Raw genomic sequence first — 14304 nt, 5'->3', positions numbered from 1 at the left:
GTACATGTTACCTGTCTCAGGTACCTTTCACAACAGGACCCAGAATGCATTGGGGTGTGAGTTGAAAAGCCTGAACTGTCCCAGTCTGTCCTAGTGTACTGGAGTCACATAGTACCTTATACAATACCAGATATGTGTTCCCTCTGTGTGGACTGGGATGTGTTGTGATTTGGGATAGGCTGCAGTATTAAAACACCCACAGTGTTCAAAAACAAGCTTTTATAAATGATAAGGTTAACTTCATCAGATACCAAGTCAAGTCGACACACACACACTGTAATAACGTCAGTGTTTTAATGTACATATTAATTTACTGCTGGGCTGCCCAATGGATCTCCCTGTAGCACAGTACAGGCTGCGCCTCATTGATCTGCACAACATGTCTCTTGTGATCACATGGAAGGCTTTAAACAAACAAGATGTGGTCTTACTATTTGAAATGAATTGCCCTATTAAAGTTACCAATTAAATTAGACAATCACCAATCTGCCCATTTTGTCAAATGTCTACGATTTTCAATTCCAGTGGTTTGATTTCTTATGCACAAGTCAACTAGATAACTAGGGTGTGTGAACTATGCATCAGCTGCAGAGTCACTTACAACTACGTCTCACCCAAAAGACGGAGCACAAGGAGGTTAAGTGACTTGCTCAGGGTCACACAATGAGTCAGTGGCTGAGGTGGGATTTGAACCGGGGACCTCCTGGTTACAAGCCCTTTACTTTAACCACTGGGTCACACAGTGTTGCTGTCGCTGAGGTTACTGCTCCTGAGAGCTTCCTTCAGCTTGGTCCAGAACAGACCCTGACCCTCGGGGTCCCTGGGCCACTCGATGTAAGTCTTCTTCAGCATCACCTTCCTCATCTTGTGGTAGGCGGACAGCTCCCGCTCTGGGATCCTTTCCAGGAAAACCAGGATCAAGACGTCCCGGAGCTCGTGGAACAGCCTGTAGCTGGCCAGCTGAATCTCCAGAGAGCACCACTCGCTGAGGAGGAACTGCCTGCTGACCACGCAGAGGGTCTTCCGGCTGCAGTAGATGCTGTCCACGATGTTGTCCACGATGTTCCTGCCCAGCTCGAAGTCACGGTGGTGGAGGCACAGCTTGAAAGACGGCGGGCCCCTCAGCTCCAGGTTGGGCAGGAGCTCCTGCAGGACCCAGCCTTCGTCCGCGGAGTTGTAAGAGATGAAGGCGTCGTATTTGTACCGCTGGTCTTCGTCGTCCGCACGCCGCCAGCGGTCATTGAACCAGGAGCGGAAGATGTAGTAGCTGTATCGGAACCTCCAGTACAGCTTGACGTACAGCATGGGCAGGATTGTGAGCAGGATCACAGCAGGGCAGGTGGAAGCAAAGAGGTACATGCCGAAATCCAGGTAGCAGACCTTGGTGTCAAAGTTGTACAAGTAGCCCGGCCGGTCCGGGCACGACAGGTTTTGGAAATAAACCACTTGGACTTTTTGGTTGGTGCTGGACCAGTTCTGGAGCCAGGTGTTGTGGCAGGTGCAGGTGAGAGGGCAGCCGCGGAGGTCCAGGTACCTGAGGGAGGTCAGGCTGAGGATGACCTCCTCGTCGAGAGACGGGAGAGCGTTTCTGTTCAGCACCAGTGTCTGGAGTCCCGTCAAGTTCCTGAAAACTTCCCGGGAGAGGGATTGGACGCCCATGTTTTCCAGGTTGAGGTTCCGGAGTTTCCCCAGGCTCTTGAAGATCCCAGGGCGCAGGTTGTTGATCCCCATGCCGGAGTTATCCAGGGATAAAAACTCCAGGTTGACCAGGTCGTCGAACGTATCCTCTGGGAGCACTGTGATTCCGTTCCCAGACAGGTAAAGGGACCTCAGAGAGCCTAGTCCCCTGAAGAAAGTGTGGGGCACAATGGTGATGCCGTAGGGTCTTTGCCCCTGCAGTTTGAGATCCTGAAGCATGGTGAGTTTTACAAAGGGAGACACCCTGGTGCTGTTTTTGATGAAGCGGATCATGTTGCCTTGTAGATCCAGGATCTTCAGGGTCTGTCTGACGAGGCGGAACACTTCCCCGAAAACACTCTTAATGTTGTTCCTGTCAAGGTACAGGTTGGTTAAATTCCTCAGACCAGCGAAAGCCATCGGGGTAAAGTGAGTGATCTTATTCCCACCCAGGTCGAGGATCCTCAGCTTGGCCAGATTGTGAAATGTCTGGTTAAATATGACCGAGATCCTGTTGTTCCTCAGGTTCAGGGTCTGAAGGCTTTCGAGGTCTTGGAAGCTGCTGTAAAAGAGATCCGTTATGAGGTTGTTGTCCAGCCGCAGCTCAAGGAGTTGGGTCAGGTTTGTGAGAGCGTGTTTGCCGAGGTATGCAATGTTGTTGATGTTGAGCTGTAACCATCGCAGTCCCGGGGCGTAGCCGAACGCGTGGTCACGCACCGTGAGGATCCTGTTGTATCGATAGGTTACGTTGACCAAATTCGGAAATGCCGGAGCCCCGGAGCAGGAATTCAAGCTGTCGAGCAAGTTGTGCTCGATCTTGACAGCCTCTAAAGACGTTTTATTCTCCAGGAATTTAAGGCATCCGATTTTCTTCAGGGAGTTGTAAGAGAGATCCAGAGTTTTGAACTGAGGGCATTCCGCAAACTCGTTGTTGAGAATGCTGGTGATCTTGTTCCTCTGTAGAGTGAGTTTCCTAATGGGATGGTACCTCAGATTCCTGCACAGGTCACCCAGGTTCCCGGTTCTGTTGAAACTGATCCCAGAATAGTCCACGCAGCTCCTGTTGATATTACTGAGATTCAGAAACCGTAACACAGATATCTTGGTGAATCTCATCCGGAAGTAAGTGATGTTTCTCATGTCAATGACACGGAAAGAGTTCTCGTCTAAATTGCTGTTGCCCGATAAATCCAGCTCTCGGATACGGCCGAAGAGCCCCGGTTTCCGATCCAGAGTCACGATTGAGTTGTTGCAGAGGCGGAGGTCTGCAAGGGTCCAAGGGAGGTGTGAAGAATAGCTCACAGACTTCAGCCGATTGGTGCAGAGGTCCAAGACCCGCAGGCGGCCCAAACCGGAAATCTCCTCCACGATTTCAGAGAAGCCTTCGAGCCAGTTGGAATCTAAATACAGCCGTTCGAGGCCTGCCAAGGAGGAGAAAGCTCCGGGTGGAACGGTGGCCAGCCTGTTGTTTGTGAGCCACAGTTCGGTGAGGTTGTGCAGGCCGTCAAAAGTCCCGTTACAGAGATGGCGGATGGCGTTGAAGGAGAGGTTCAGAGATCTCAAAAGACCGAGCCCTTCAAACGCTCCGTCTTGGATGACCTCCAGTCCGTTGTAGTCAAGCCTCAGGCTGGCCAGCCGGGGGAGGTGGCTGAACGCACCCGGATTCAGGGCGGATATCTGGTTGTGCGAGACGTTGAGGCTCACGGTGCCCCTGGGAAGGTCAGCCACCAGGTTGTCTACGCTGTGCTGGAAGCGCTGGATGCAGTTGAAGCTGGTTGCGTCGTGGGGGTTCTCAATGCAGTTCCTGTAGCTGTAGCTGGCAGCCGGTGGGGCCAGCAGCACTGAGAATAGCAAGGCCTGGAGTGCGTGGAGGTGGCTGGCAGCTGTCATGGCTGTGATGCGTCCAGAACAGAATCCAGCAAGCGTGAAAGTGTCTCTGGGGCTCTTTATCATCAGTGGTGCTCCTGGGTCAAGGGGAGCTGAAAATAGATAAAGAAAGATGTACAGTGGTTTTAGCTAAAGTTAAAACTATATAAGAAGCTAAAGTCCAGTATACCAGTGCTTTCTCCAGTCTGTACATTCGTCTGCATGAGTGGATCACGAAGCAAAGCAGAATTATTTCTGTTACATAAAGACACCCTGGATCTGTGCAGCCTGCTCCATGCACAGGTAGACATCTGTTCACAGGACTGTCGTTTTTAATATTGAAAACAAAACTGACATGCTTTCAAAAACTTGTGAGCTGCAGGCTTGGTGGTCTAGTGGTTACAGAACAGGACTTGCTACTGGGAGGTTCAGCCACTCCCTGTGTGTGACCCTGAGCACGTCACTTCACCTCCTTGTGCTTCGGTTGAGACCTCAAACAAACAAGCTCCTATTGGAAGTGACTCTGCAGCAGCAGTTGTTGATGATGCATAGCTCAGCCCCTAATCTCTGTAAGTTGCTTTGGATAAATGTGTCTGCTAAATAATAATAATAAAAAAAATAATAATGATGTTAATATCTGACAGCTGACCGGTGTTCAGAAAGTCAGTTGAGGGTTTTGAGGTTTAGAGTGCTTCTCTTTTCTAAGGAAGAGGAACAGAAATCTTTGTTACGATGACAACAGTTTATATATTCACATATCACCCTCGCCTTGTGACACGCGTGTGTCTAACATACCTGAAGAGGTCTGATATGGGTCCTGCTGAATGATCTTGGTTTGTGTTTTCATTGAAAGCTAGGTTAGAGTCAGTTGGGTTAAATGTTACTTTTTTTTTATAATGCAGAATTGCTTGAAATCGATGACATGCTGGATTCTGAAAACCCCCATGTCACTTGTCATGATGACTGGAGCTGGAGTTGTCCAAGTTTTCTCTTTACGAGCGCTGATGCTCGTACTCATAAGTATTGATCGTCAGCCATTAAATAAACCCATTCGCTAATGTGTTTAATAAATACAGCAGATGTTCGCCTCGTGGGCACACTACCTGCTACACTGGAAATAAGACATGGTGAAAATACAGCCCTTCACTCGCGATTCTGAGCTCAAACCCACCACTCCAGAAAACAAGCACACTCACTTTGAGTAAATCTCGATTCAGCACTATTCAGTGTTTTATAATAGGGGGAGCACACACCCTCGGGCACACCCTCAGGCACACACACTGACACGTACAGAAGCCGGTTTGCAATCTGTTAAAACAGCATACCTGCTCGATTCCTGCTCCCTTGTCCAGCGCGCTGTGATGTCTCTGTCTCTGTGCTGTGCTGTGGTGACTCTGTGTCTGTCTCTCTGTGTCTGACCTGCTTCCTGACAGCGTGTGAAGCCCTGAACAGAAAGAGGAAGGCTCTTCCTTCATTGCCTCGGCGTCGCTTTCTTGTGAGGAGCTTGAGCTCCAGCAACTCCCAAGAAGTGACGACTGGTTCCAAACACGCCCAGGACGACCCCTAGGCACAGCTAGGATACGAGGTTAGCAAGGTCATGTGGCAGATGCTTTCCGAGGCTGTGCTATCCATTTCCCATGCTGCAGTTTATCATGGTTTGCCATGGTTTTATAGTAAATGTTGATAGGTACCATGTGACAGGGCAGAAGCCCTGATGCTGTAAATAGTGGGCGTGTGGGAATGTACGGTTGGCAGGGATGGGGTTAAATCTGTGTGTGTGTGTGTGTGTGTGTGTGTGTGTGTGTGTGTATCAGTGTGTCAGTGTGTGTGTGTATCAGTGTGTGTGTGTGTGTGTGTGTGTGTGTATCAGTGTGTCAGTGTGTGTGTTTCTAAGTTGTTGTAAATGGTTTATAACAGTTGCTAGTGAAGGCTAATGCCCAGCCTACAAGTGTTTCGTTCTTGTGTGTTCCTGTTTGTTTCTTGTGATCAGCGTACGCACCAGCCCTTCAACAGCAGGAGTCTCATTCCTGATGATTTTATGAAGCCTACATTTCACGCTAGATTTTAGATTGGAATAAGATTGGTGATAAGGTTCTACCTTGGTCAAATAAATACCATTTAAAATGTGAAATTTGTGAACTATGATTTGTAAAATGCATACTTAGTAACCAACTAACTAACTAACTAAATAAATAAAGTTATTCCACACACACACACACACACACACACACACACACACACACACACACACACACACACACACACAAAGAGCCACACAGAGAGGTATGTGACACAAAGAGACTGTATTTCATTGCAGTGGATTAGACACACAACCGCGAGACAATCAAGCCTTTATCAACATCACTTCAATAGGAGGCACTTTTTTTACACGTAGAATTGTGAGGGTCTGGAACCAACTCCCCAGTAATGTTGTTGAAGCTGACACCCTGGGATCCTTCAAGAAGCTGCTTGATGAGATTCTGGGATCAATAAGCTACTAACAACCAAACGAGCAAGATGGGCTGAATGGCCTCCTCTCGTTTGTAAACTTTCTTATGTTCTTATGTTCTTATGTTCAAAAGCACTGAACAAAACAATCCTGTGAGCTGGCTTCATAACCGGGCAAAACACACATTCACCCACAGCTGCAGTCGTGCCCATTGTTCACAAACAGTGTTCTTTGCGTTCTGCCTCATAGCGAGGATGAACGTGCTGGGGGAATGGCATTGTGGGGCTGATGGCAACCACAGCCATGACCCCTTACAACCTGTGTTGCTGTGTAAAGGCTCACCTTATAAAGGGGGAGCATTGCACTAGATATTGCATTGATTGGAGTCTCATTACAGTATTTTATTTTTCGAAAGGTGGGTGACGTTAAAACAAGTGATGCTACGCGGGCTTGACTCTATTTCTAAATAAAAAAAATAAAGGTGGGTTATACAAATATGTTGTCCCTCACCTTTTAACAGAATAAATAATGATAATAATTCGAAAGCACAAACAATTGAATACAGCTTTTAGAAAATAAAATGACAGAAGGACAAGATGAAGAGGTTCTGGTCCGCTCCGGTCCGGTCCTGGAAGGTCTTGGCTCTCAGTGTCTCTTTTGCTCTCTCGCCATCTGACACAGCCCGCAGAGAGGCAGACAAAACATCACCACCCAGTCGTCACAGATCGAGCCCTGCCGGTACAAGAGAGGAGGGGGGGTGTTTATAATGTTAAACCAGTCTGCTGGTCGTGACCTTGTGTGTTTCAGTGTGTGTGAGGGTGTGTGTGCGTGTGTGTGTGTGTTTCAGTGTGTGTGCGGGTATGTGTGTGTGTGTGTGTTTCAGTGTGTGTGTGGATGTGTGTTTCAGTGTGTGTGCGGGTGTGTGTGCATGTGTGTGTTTCAGTGTGTGTGCGGGTATGTGTGTGTGTGTGTGTTTCAGTGTGTGTGCGGGTGTGTGTTTCAGTGTGTGTGCGGGTGTGTTTGCGGGTGTGTGTGCGTGTGTGTGTTTCAGTGTGTGTGCGGGTATGTGTGTGTGTGTGTTTCAGTGTGTGGGCGGGTGTGTGTTTTAGTGTGTTTTAGTGTGCGTGTGTGTTTCAGTGTGTGTGCGGGTGTGTGTGTGTGTTTTAGTGTGTTTTAGTGTGCGTGTGTGTTTCAGTGTGTGTGTGTGTGTTTGCGTGTGATCGCTGTTCACCTGGATGTGGTATTTTTCTCTCATTCCTGTTCTCATCGCGAGCATGGTGCCAGGGAGGCAGGGCAGGAGGCAGCATTCCCCATAATCCTCTGCAACTCGACAGGACAGGATACAGGGAACAAACGTACCACACAGACCTGGAGCACGCAACACAGATACACAGAGTCAAATACACACACAGATACACAGAGTCAAATACACACACAGATACACAGAGTCAAATACACACACAGATACACAGAGTCAAATACACACACAGATACACAGAGTCAAATACACACACAGATACACAGAGTCAAATACACACACAGATACACAGAGTCAAATACACACACAGATACACAGAGTCAAATACACACACAGATACACAGAGTCACATGCACAGAGTCAAATACACAGAGTCAAATACACACACAGATACACAGAGTCAAATACACACACAGATACACAGAGTCAAATACACACACAGATACACAGAGTCAAATACACAGAGTCAAATACACAGTCAAATACACACACAGATCCACAGAGTGAAATACACACACAGATCCACAGAGTCAAATACACACACAGATCCACAGAGTGAAATACACACACAGATACACAGAGTCAAATACACACACAGATACACAGAGTCAAATACACACACAGATACACAGTCACATACACACACAGATACACAGAGTCAAATACACACACAGATACACAGAGTCAAATACACACACAGATACACAGAGTCAAATACACAGAGTCAAATACACAGAGTCAAATACACACACAGATACACAGAGTCAAATACACACACAGATACACAGAGTCAAATACACACACAGATACACAGAGTCACATACACAGAGTCAAATACACAGAGTCAAATACACACACAGATACACAGAGTCAAATACACACACAGATACACAGAGTCAAATACACACACAGATACACAGAGTCACATACACAGAGTCAAATACACAGAGTCAAATACACACACAGATACACAGAGTCAAATACACACACAGATACACAGAGTCACATACACACACAGATACACAGAGTCAAATACACTCACAGATACACAGAGTCAAATACACACACAGATACACAGAGTCAAATACACACACAGATACACAGAGTCAAATACACACACAGATACACAGAGTCACATACACACACAGATACACAGAGTCACATACACACACAGATACACAGAGTCAAATACACACACAGATACACAGAGTCAAATACACACACAGATACACAGAGTCACATACACACACAGATACACAGAGTCACATACACACACAGATACACAGAGTCAAATACACACACAGATACACAGTCACATACACACACAGATACACAGAGTCACATACACACACAGATACACAGAGTCAAATACACACACAGATACACAGAGTCACATACACAGAGTCAAATACACACACAGATACACAGAGTCAAATACACACACAGATACACAGAGTCACATACACACACAGATACACAGAGTCAAATACACACACAGATACACAGAGTCAAATACACACACAGATACACAGAGTCACATACACACACAGATACACAGAGTCAAATACACACACAGATACACAGAGTCAAATACACACACAGATACACAGAGTCAAATACAGTCAAATATTTATATATATATATATATATATATATATATATATATATATATATATATATATATATATTACATTTTTAAAAGGAAAACTGCTGTGTACCATAAGGTTAAAACATATTGTATTGTATGGATATCTAGAGGGATGCAGTATATATATATATATATATATATATATATATATATATATATATATATATATATATATATATATATTTGTCACTCACAGATGCCCATGTCGTCACAGCAGTCACACACATTGTATATATATATATATTTTGTCACTCACAGATGCCCATGTCGTCACAGCAGTCACACACATTGTATATATATATATATTTTGTCACTCACAGATGCCCATGTCGTCACAGCAGTCACACACATTGCTGCTCCAGGATTGTGTACTATTGGTCACTGTGTAGCTGGTGATTGATACCTGCTGCTGGGAGGTGATCACTTCTGGCGGATAGGACATTGCACTGGACCTGCGATTCTATAAACAGACACACAGAGTTTAACACGGACTGACAGGGATACGTTTGCAAAGCTATTAGCTCCATATTGTCATTAGCACAAGGTTGGAGATGGAAATTCAGTGGAGTAGAGTTGAGACAGAGGGAAGGAGACACATCTTCACACAGAGAGCGGTGAGGAGATGGAAAGGGGTGCCAAGGGTTTCCATAGCCATGTTGTTGGGGTTCAATTGTTGGTACCCCAAGTTCTGAGATCAAGCAGCTGTTAGGAACCGGGCGATCTCTGATGGGGTGAATGGCCAATGCAGTAATGCCACAAACCAGCCACAGGATGGGGCTGTTTAGCCTCTCCGTATGATTTGGTGTTGGGGGGGGGGGGGGGGCAGTTTAATTAACTTTGATCTCTTGTAATGATCAGTTTGGATCCTTGTTTTTTTTTTTTTTATTTGAGTCGATATCGATAACGCGTTAGCCGAAGCAAGACATATGCGTTCACTGCTATCAATTTGAATTAGTGGCAGCTTGTAACAAACAGAGATCTTCAGAAAAAGAGAATTCAACATAGGCATGAGCCCGCATTCTAACTAAAAAAAGACCTCATTTTTTTTTAATCAAACATCTTGCCCCCGTTGAATCGGTGCTGCTACGATGGCCCTACACCCTGCTGACACTGTCTTGGCAGGTGTTTCTAATAATTTGTCCCGCCCCTGTTGTGTTGGCCTTGTCAATCAGCTTGGTGGATGCTTGGATCGCTTGGCTCCAGAACCAACAGAAAGCCAAGAAGAAAACAAAACCCTCAACGAATCAGAAGGTAGAATCGGATCTGATGACACAGTGATCTGATAAGCTGGGAGGTGATTGCAGCTTCTGACATCCTTTATTTTTTATTAAAGTCTGTAGTTTGAGAAAGGAGAAGTGAGTCGACAGTCACTATAAGAGTATCCTCTCACAGCTCTGCAATATGAGAGAGAGAGAGAGAGAGAGAGAGAGAGAGAGAGAGAGAGAGAGAGGGAGGGAGAGAGAAAGAGAGAGAGCGATAGAGAGAATAGAAAGAAAGAAAGAAAGAAAGAAAGAGAGAGAACGATAGAGAGAATAGAAAGAAAGAGAGAGAGAGAAAGAGAAAGAAAGAGAAAGAAAGAAAGAAATAAAGAAAGAAAGAAAGAAAGAAAGAAAGAGAGAAAGAAAGAAAGAAAGAAAGAAAGAGAGAAAGAAAGAAAGAAAGAAAGAAAGAAAGAAAGAAAGAGAGAGAAAGAAAGAAAGAAAGAAAGAAAGAAAGAGAGAGAGAAAGAAAGAAAGAAAGAAAGAAAGAGAGAGAAAGAAAGAAAGAAAGAAAGAAAGAAAGAGAGAGAGACAGAGAAAGAAAGAAAGAAAGAGAGAGAGACAGAGAAAGAAAGAAAGAAAGAGAGAGAGACAGAGAAAGAAAGAAAGAAAGAGAGAGAGAGAGTGAGAGAGGGTTACTGTGCTTTTGTTTTTTACCTTTACACTGTTAAGACTTTATCCTAGCCTGAACATACACCAAATCATTCTATTTGAGACCTACCCCCCCCCAGATTGGAACCCAGGCCTCCAGAGGAAGGTGAAAGGCTGGTCTAGTGCATTAACATGAACCCGCTAGCGCCACCTAGTCCCTCAGATTGGAACCCAGGCCTCCAGAGGAAGGTGAAAGGCTGGTCTAGTGCATTAACATGAACCCGCTAGCGCCACCTAGCCACCCAGATTGGAACCCAGGCCTCCAGAGGAAGGTGAAAGGTTGGTCTAGTGCATTAACATGAACCCGCTAGCGCCACCTAGCCACCCAGATTGGAACCCAGGCCTCCAGAGGAAGGTGAAAGGCTAGTCTAGTGCATTAACATGAACCCGCTAGCGCCACCTAGCCCCCCAGATTGGAACCCAGGCCTCTAGAGGAAGGTGAAAGGTTGGTCTAGTGCATTAACATGAACCCGCTAGCGCCACCTAGCCACCCAGATTGGAACCCAGGCCTCCAGAGGAAGGTGAAAGGCTGGTCTAGTGCATTAACATGAACCCGCTAGCGCCACCTAGTCCCTCAGATTGGAACCCAGGCATCCAGAGGAAGGTTAAAGGCTGGTCTAGTGCATTAACATGAACCCGCTAGCGCCACCTAGTCCCTCAGATTGGAACCCAGGCCTCCAGAGGAAGGTGAAAGGCTGGTCTAGTGCATTAACATGAACCCGCTAGCGCCACCTAGCCACCCAGATTGGAACCCAGGCCTCCAGAGGAAGGTGAAAGGCTGGTCTAGTGCATTAACATGAACCCGCTAGCGCCACCTAGCCCCCCAGATTGGAACCCAGGCCTCCAGAGGAAGGTGAAAGGCTGGTCTAGTGCATTAACATGAACCCGCTAGCGCCACCTAGCTCCCCAGATTGGAACCCAGGCCTCCAGAGGAAGGTGAAAGGCTGGTCTAGTGCATTAACATGAACCCGCTAGTGCCACCTAGTCCCTCAGATTGCAACCCAGCCCTCCAGAGGAAGGTGAAAGGCTGGTCTAGTGCATTAACATGAACCCGCTAGCGCCACCTAGCCCCCCAGATTGGAACCCAGGCCTCCAGAGGAAGGTGAAAGGCTGGTCTAGTGCATTAACATGAACCCGCTAGCGCCACCTAGCCCCCCAGATTGGAACCCAGGCCTCCAGAGGAAGGTGAAAGGCTGGTCTAGTGCATTAACATGAACCCGCTAGCGCCACCTAGCTCCCCAGATTGGAACCCAGGCCTCCAGAGGAAGGTGAAAGGCTGGTCTAGTGCATTAACATGAACCCGCTAGTGCCACCTAGTCCCTCAGATTGCAACCCAGCCCTCCAGAGGAAGGTGAAAGGCTGGTCTAGTGCATTAACATGAACCCGCTAGCGCCACCTAGCCCCCCCAGATTGGAACCCAGCCCTCCAGAGGAAGGTGAAAGGCTGATCTAGTGCATTAACATGAACCCGCTAGCGCCACCTAGCCCCCCAGATTGGAAGCCAGAGCCCTCTGAAACTGTATGCAGATATATTTCCCATGCACTAACACACAGAAGGAGGCATCCATTAAAGTTGTACACCCATAACCCAAACCCTTTCTAAAACCACCTCCCTTCGAACATCCTCAAACTGCAAGCTCTCTGATACAGAATAAGCCATCGTGACACAAAGACATTTCAGACGGTTGTAGCACATTAATATCGGAGCCTGCTCGGTGTGATAGTGCCGTACAGCCATGCAGAGTGACTTACCTTTCTGGGGCGTGATAGAGGTCTCTTGCTCTGTGGTTGTGAGGGACGGGGGGACAGTTTTTAGTTTTTATACACTCCGTGACATCAGCAGGGCTGGTATTTGCAAAGCTTCCTAGCAACAAAGCTTAGCTGGTAAGTCAGAGTTAACACACTTGCAAAACAAGAAAAGGCGGTGTGCAGTCTGAAAATGTTTCTTTTGTCTTTTCATTCCCCAGTCATTACTCATGAAGGTGTGGAGTGGATTAGCTGTTACTAATATGGGGGCAGCAGTGTGGAGTAGTGGTTAGGGCTTTGGACTCTTGACCGGAGGGTCGTGGGTTCAATCCCAGGCGGGGGACACTGCTGCTGTACCCTTGAGCAAGGTACTTTACCTAGATTGCTCCAGTAAAAACCCAACTGTATAAATGGGGAATTGTATGTAAAAATAATGTGATATCTTGTAACAATTGTAAGTCGCCCTGGATAAGGGCGTCAGCTAATAAATTAATAATAATAATAATAATAGTTCCTCTATATAACCGTGGTGAGACTTCAACATTTTGTTGGTACCTTAGGCCCCTACATACCCTGAGAGCAGCAAATGCTGGCCTTCTGGTTGCTCCGAGAAGTTTGTGTTTGCTTAGTTCTGCTCCCTGCTTCCAAATAATACGAGGAAGGCTGGCACAGCAGACATTTCAAAATCCATTTTAAAAACATATCTGTGTGAGTCTGCTTGTTTTTGAGCTATATAAAAGTACATTGTATTGTATTGTATTGTAGTGTAGTTTATTGTAGTGTAGTTTATTGTATTGTATTGTATTGTATTGTAATGTTTTGTATTGTAGTGTATTGTATTGTAGTGTAGTGTATTGTATTGTAGTGTATTGTGTTGTATTGTATTGTATTGTATTGTATTGTATTGTATTGTATTGTATTGTATTTTAGTGTAGTGTAGTGTAGTGTAGTGTATTGTATTGTAGTGTGTTGTGTTGTGTTGTGTTGTGTTGTATTGTATTGTATTGTATTGTATTGTATTGTATTTTAGTGTAGTGTAGTGTAGTGTATTGTATTGTAGTGTGTTGTGTTGTGTTGTATTGTAGTGTAGTGTAGTGTAGTGTAGCGGGGCAGCAGTGTGGAGTAGTGGTTAGGGCTCTGGACTCTTGACCGGAGGGTTGTGGGTTCAATCCCAGGTGGGGGACACTGCTGTTGTACCCTTGAGCAAGGTACTTTACCTAGATTGCTCCAGTAAAAACCCAACTGTATAAATGGGGAATTGTACGTAAAAATAATGTGATATCTTGTAACAATTGTAAGTCACCCTGGATAAGGGCGTCTGCTAAGAAATAAATAATAATAATAATAAGTGCAGTGTAGTGTATTGTATTGTATTGTATTGTTTTGTATTTCTCTTACAGAAACCAACTATATAAAAATAAGCACAAACATTCCACTCAGTGATTCTGCATTGGTCGTAAACGGATCACATTTCGGGCACCCCTGCACCGGTGGGACGTCCCGCATGTTAAATTGTGGTGCCTATTTGAGGGTCTGAGTGGGGTTTATAATAGGCATTCTATTCCGATCCGTTCTGTGTTCATGGAAAATGGAAAACGTTCTGGAGAATGGCTGCAGTTGTGTGTTGGCAATCCTATTCAAATCTTTCGCTTCTGTTTAAAGAGGAGTCGATTGTGCAGCCATGCCAGGATATTTAGTATGTAAGAGGGTCTGAGTGGGGTACAAGAGTCAGAACCGTTGTGTTTCAAGTC

General features: G+C 45.9%; 2 protein-coding genes across 2 annotated transcripts; both read right to left on the bottom strand.

Annotated features, from left to right (window-relative positions):
* Positions 1 to 296: 296 nt before the first annotated feature.
* LOC131709107 (toll-like receptor 13) lies at positions 297 to 5731 on the bottom strand. Its single transcript, XM_059011025.1, has 2 exons — positions 4869 to 5731; positions 297 to 3656 (listed from the first exon to the last, which is right to left on the bottom strand). The coding sequence occupies exon 2, from the start codon at positions 3628 to 3630 to the stop codon at positions 736 to 738; it is 2895 nt and encodes a 964-aa protein (XP_058867008.1). The 5' UTR covers positions 3631 to 3656; positions 4869 to 5731; the 3' UTR covers positions 297 to 735.
* A 109-nt stretch (positions 5732 to 5840) lies between these two features.
* LOC131709108 (cornifelin homolog) lies at positions 5841 to 12669 on the bottom strand. Its single transcript, XM_059011026.1, has 4 exons — positions 12560 to 12669; positions 9217 to 9358; positions 7224 to 7360; positions 5841 to 6724 (listed from the first exon to the last, which is right to left on the bottom strand). Exons 2-4 carry the CDS (start codon positions 9338 to 9340, stop codon positions 6638 to 6640), a joined length of 348 nt encoding a protein of 115 aa, XP_058867009.1. The 5' UTR covers positions 9341 to 9358; positions 12560 to 12669; the 3' UTR covers positions 5841 to 6637.
* Positions 12670 to 14304: the final 1635 nt, after the last annotated feature.

The sequence above is a fragment of the Acipenser ruthenus genome, chromosome 41, assembly GCF_902713425.1.
Source record: "Acipenser ruthenus chromosome 41, fAciRut3.2 maternal haplotype, whole genome shotgun sequence".
In the NCBI taxonomy this organism is placed as follows: domain Eukaryota; kingdom Metazoa; phylum Chordata; class Actinopteri; order Acipenseriformes; family Acipenseridae; genus Acipenser; species Acipenser ruthenus.
The sequence above is the reverse complement of the archived record's forward strand: the minus strand, read 5'-3'. Positions and strand labels throughout refer to the sequence as shown.

Excerpts from the sequence above, each read along its gene's own strand:
- LOC131709107 (XM_059011025.1), bottom strand. The coding sequence starts at position 3,630 with ATGATAAAGAGCCCCAGAGACACTTTCACGCTTGCTGGATTCTGTTCT.
- LOC131709108 (XM_059011026.1), bottom strand. The coding sequence starts at position 9,340 with ATGTCCTATCCGCCAGAAGTGATCACCTCCCAGCAGCAGGTATCAATC. Across the intron at positions 7,361-9,216 it reads CTGTGACGACATGGGCATCT|GTCTGTGTGGTACGTTTGTT; the intron begins GTGAGTGACAAA and ends TGCGTGCTCCAG. Across the intron at positions 6,725-7,223 it reads GAGAAAAATACCACATCCAG|GGCTCGATCTGTGACGACTG; the intron begins GTGAACAGCGAT and ends TTGTACCGGCAG.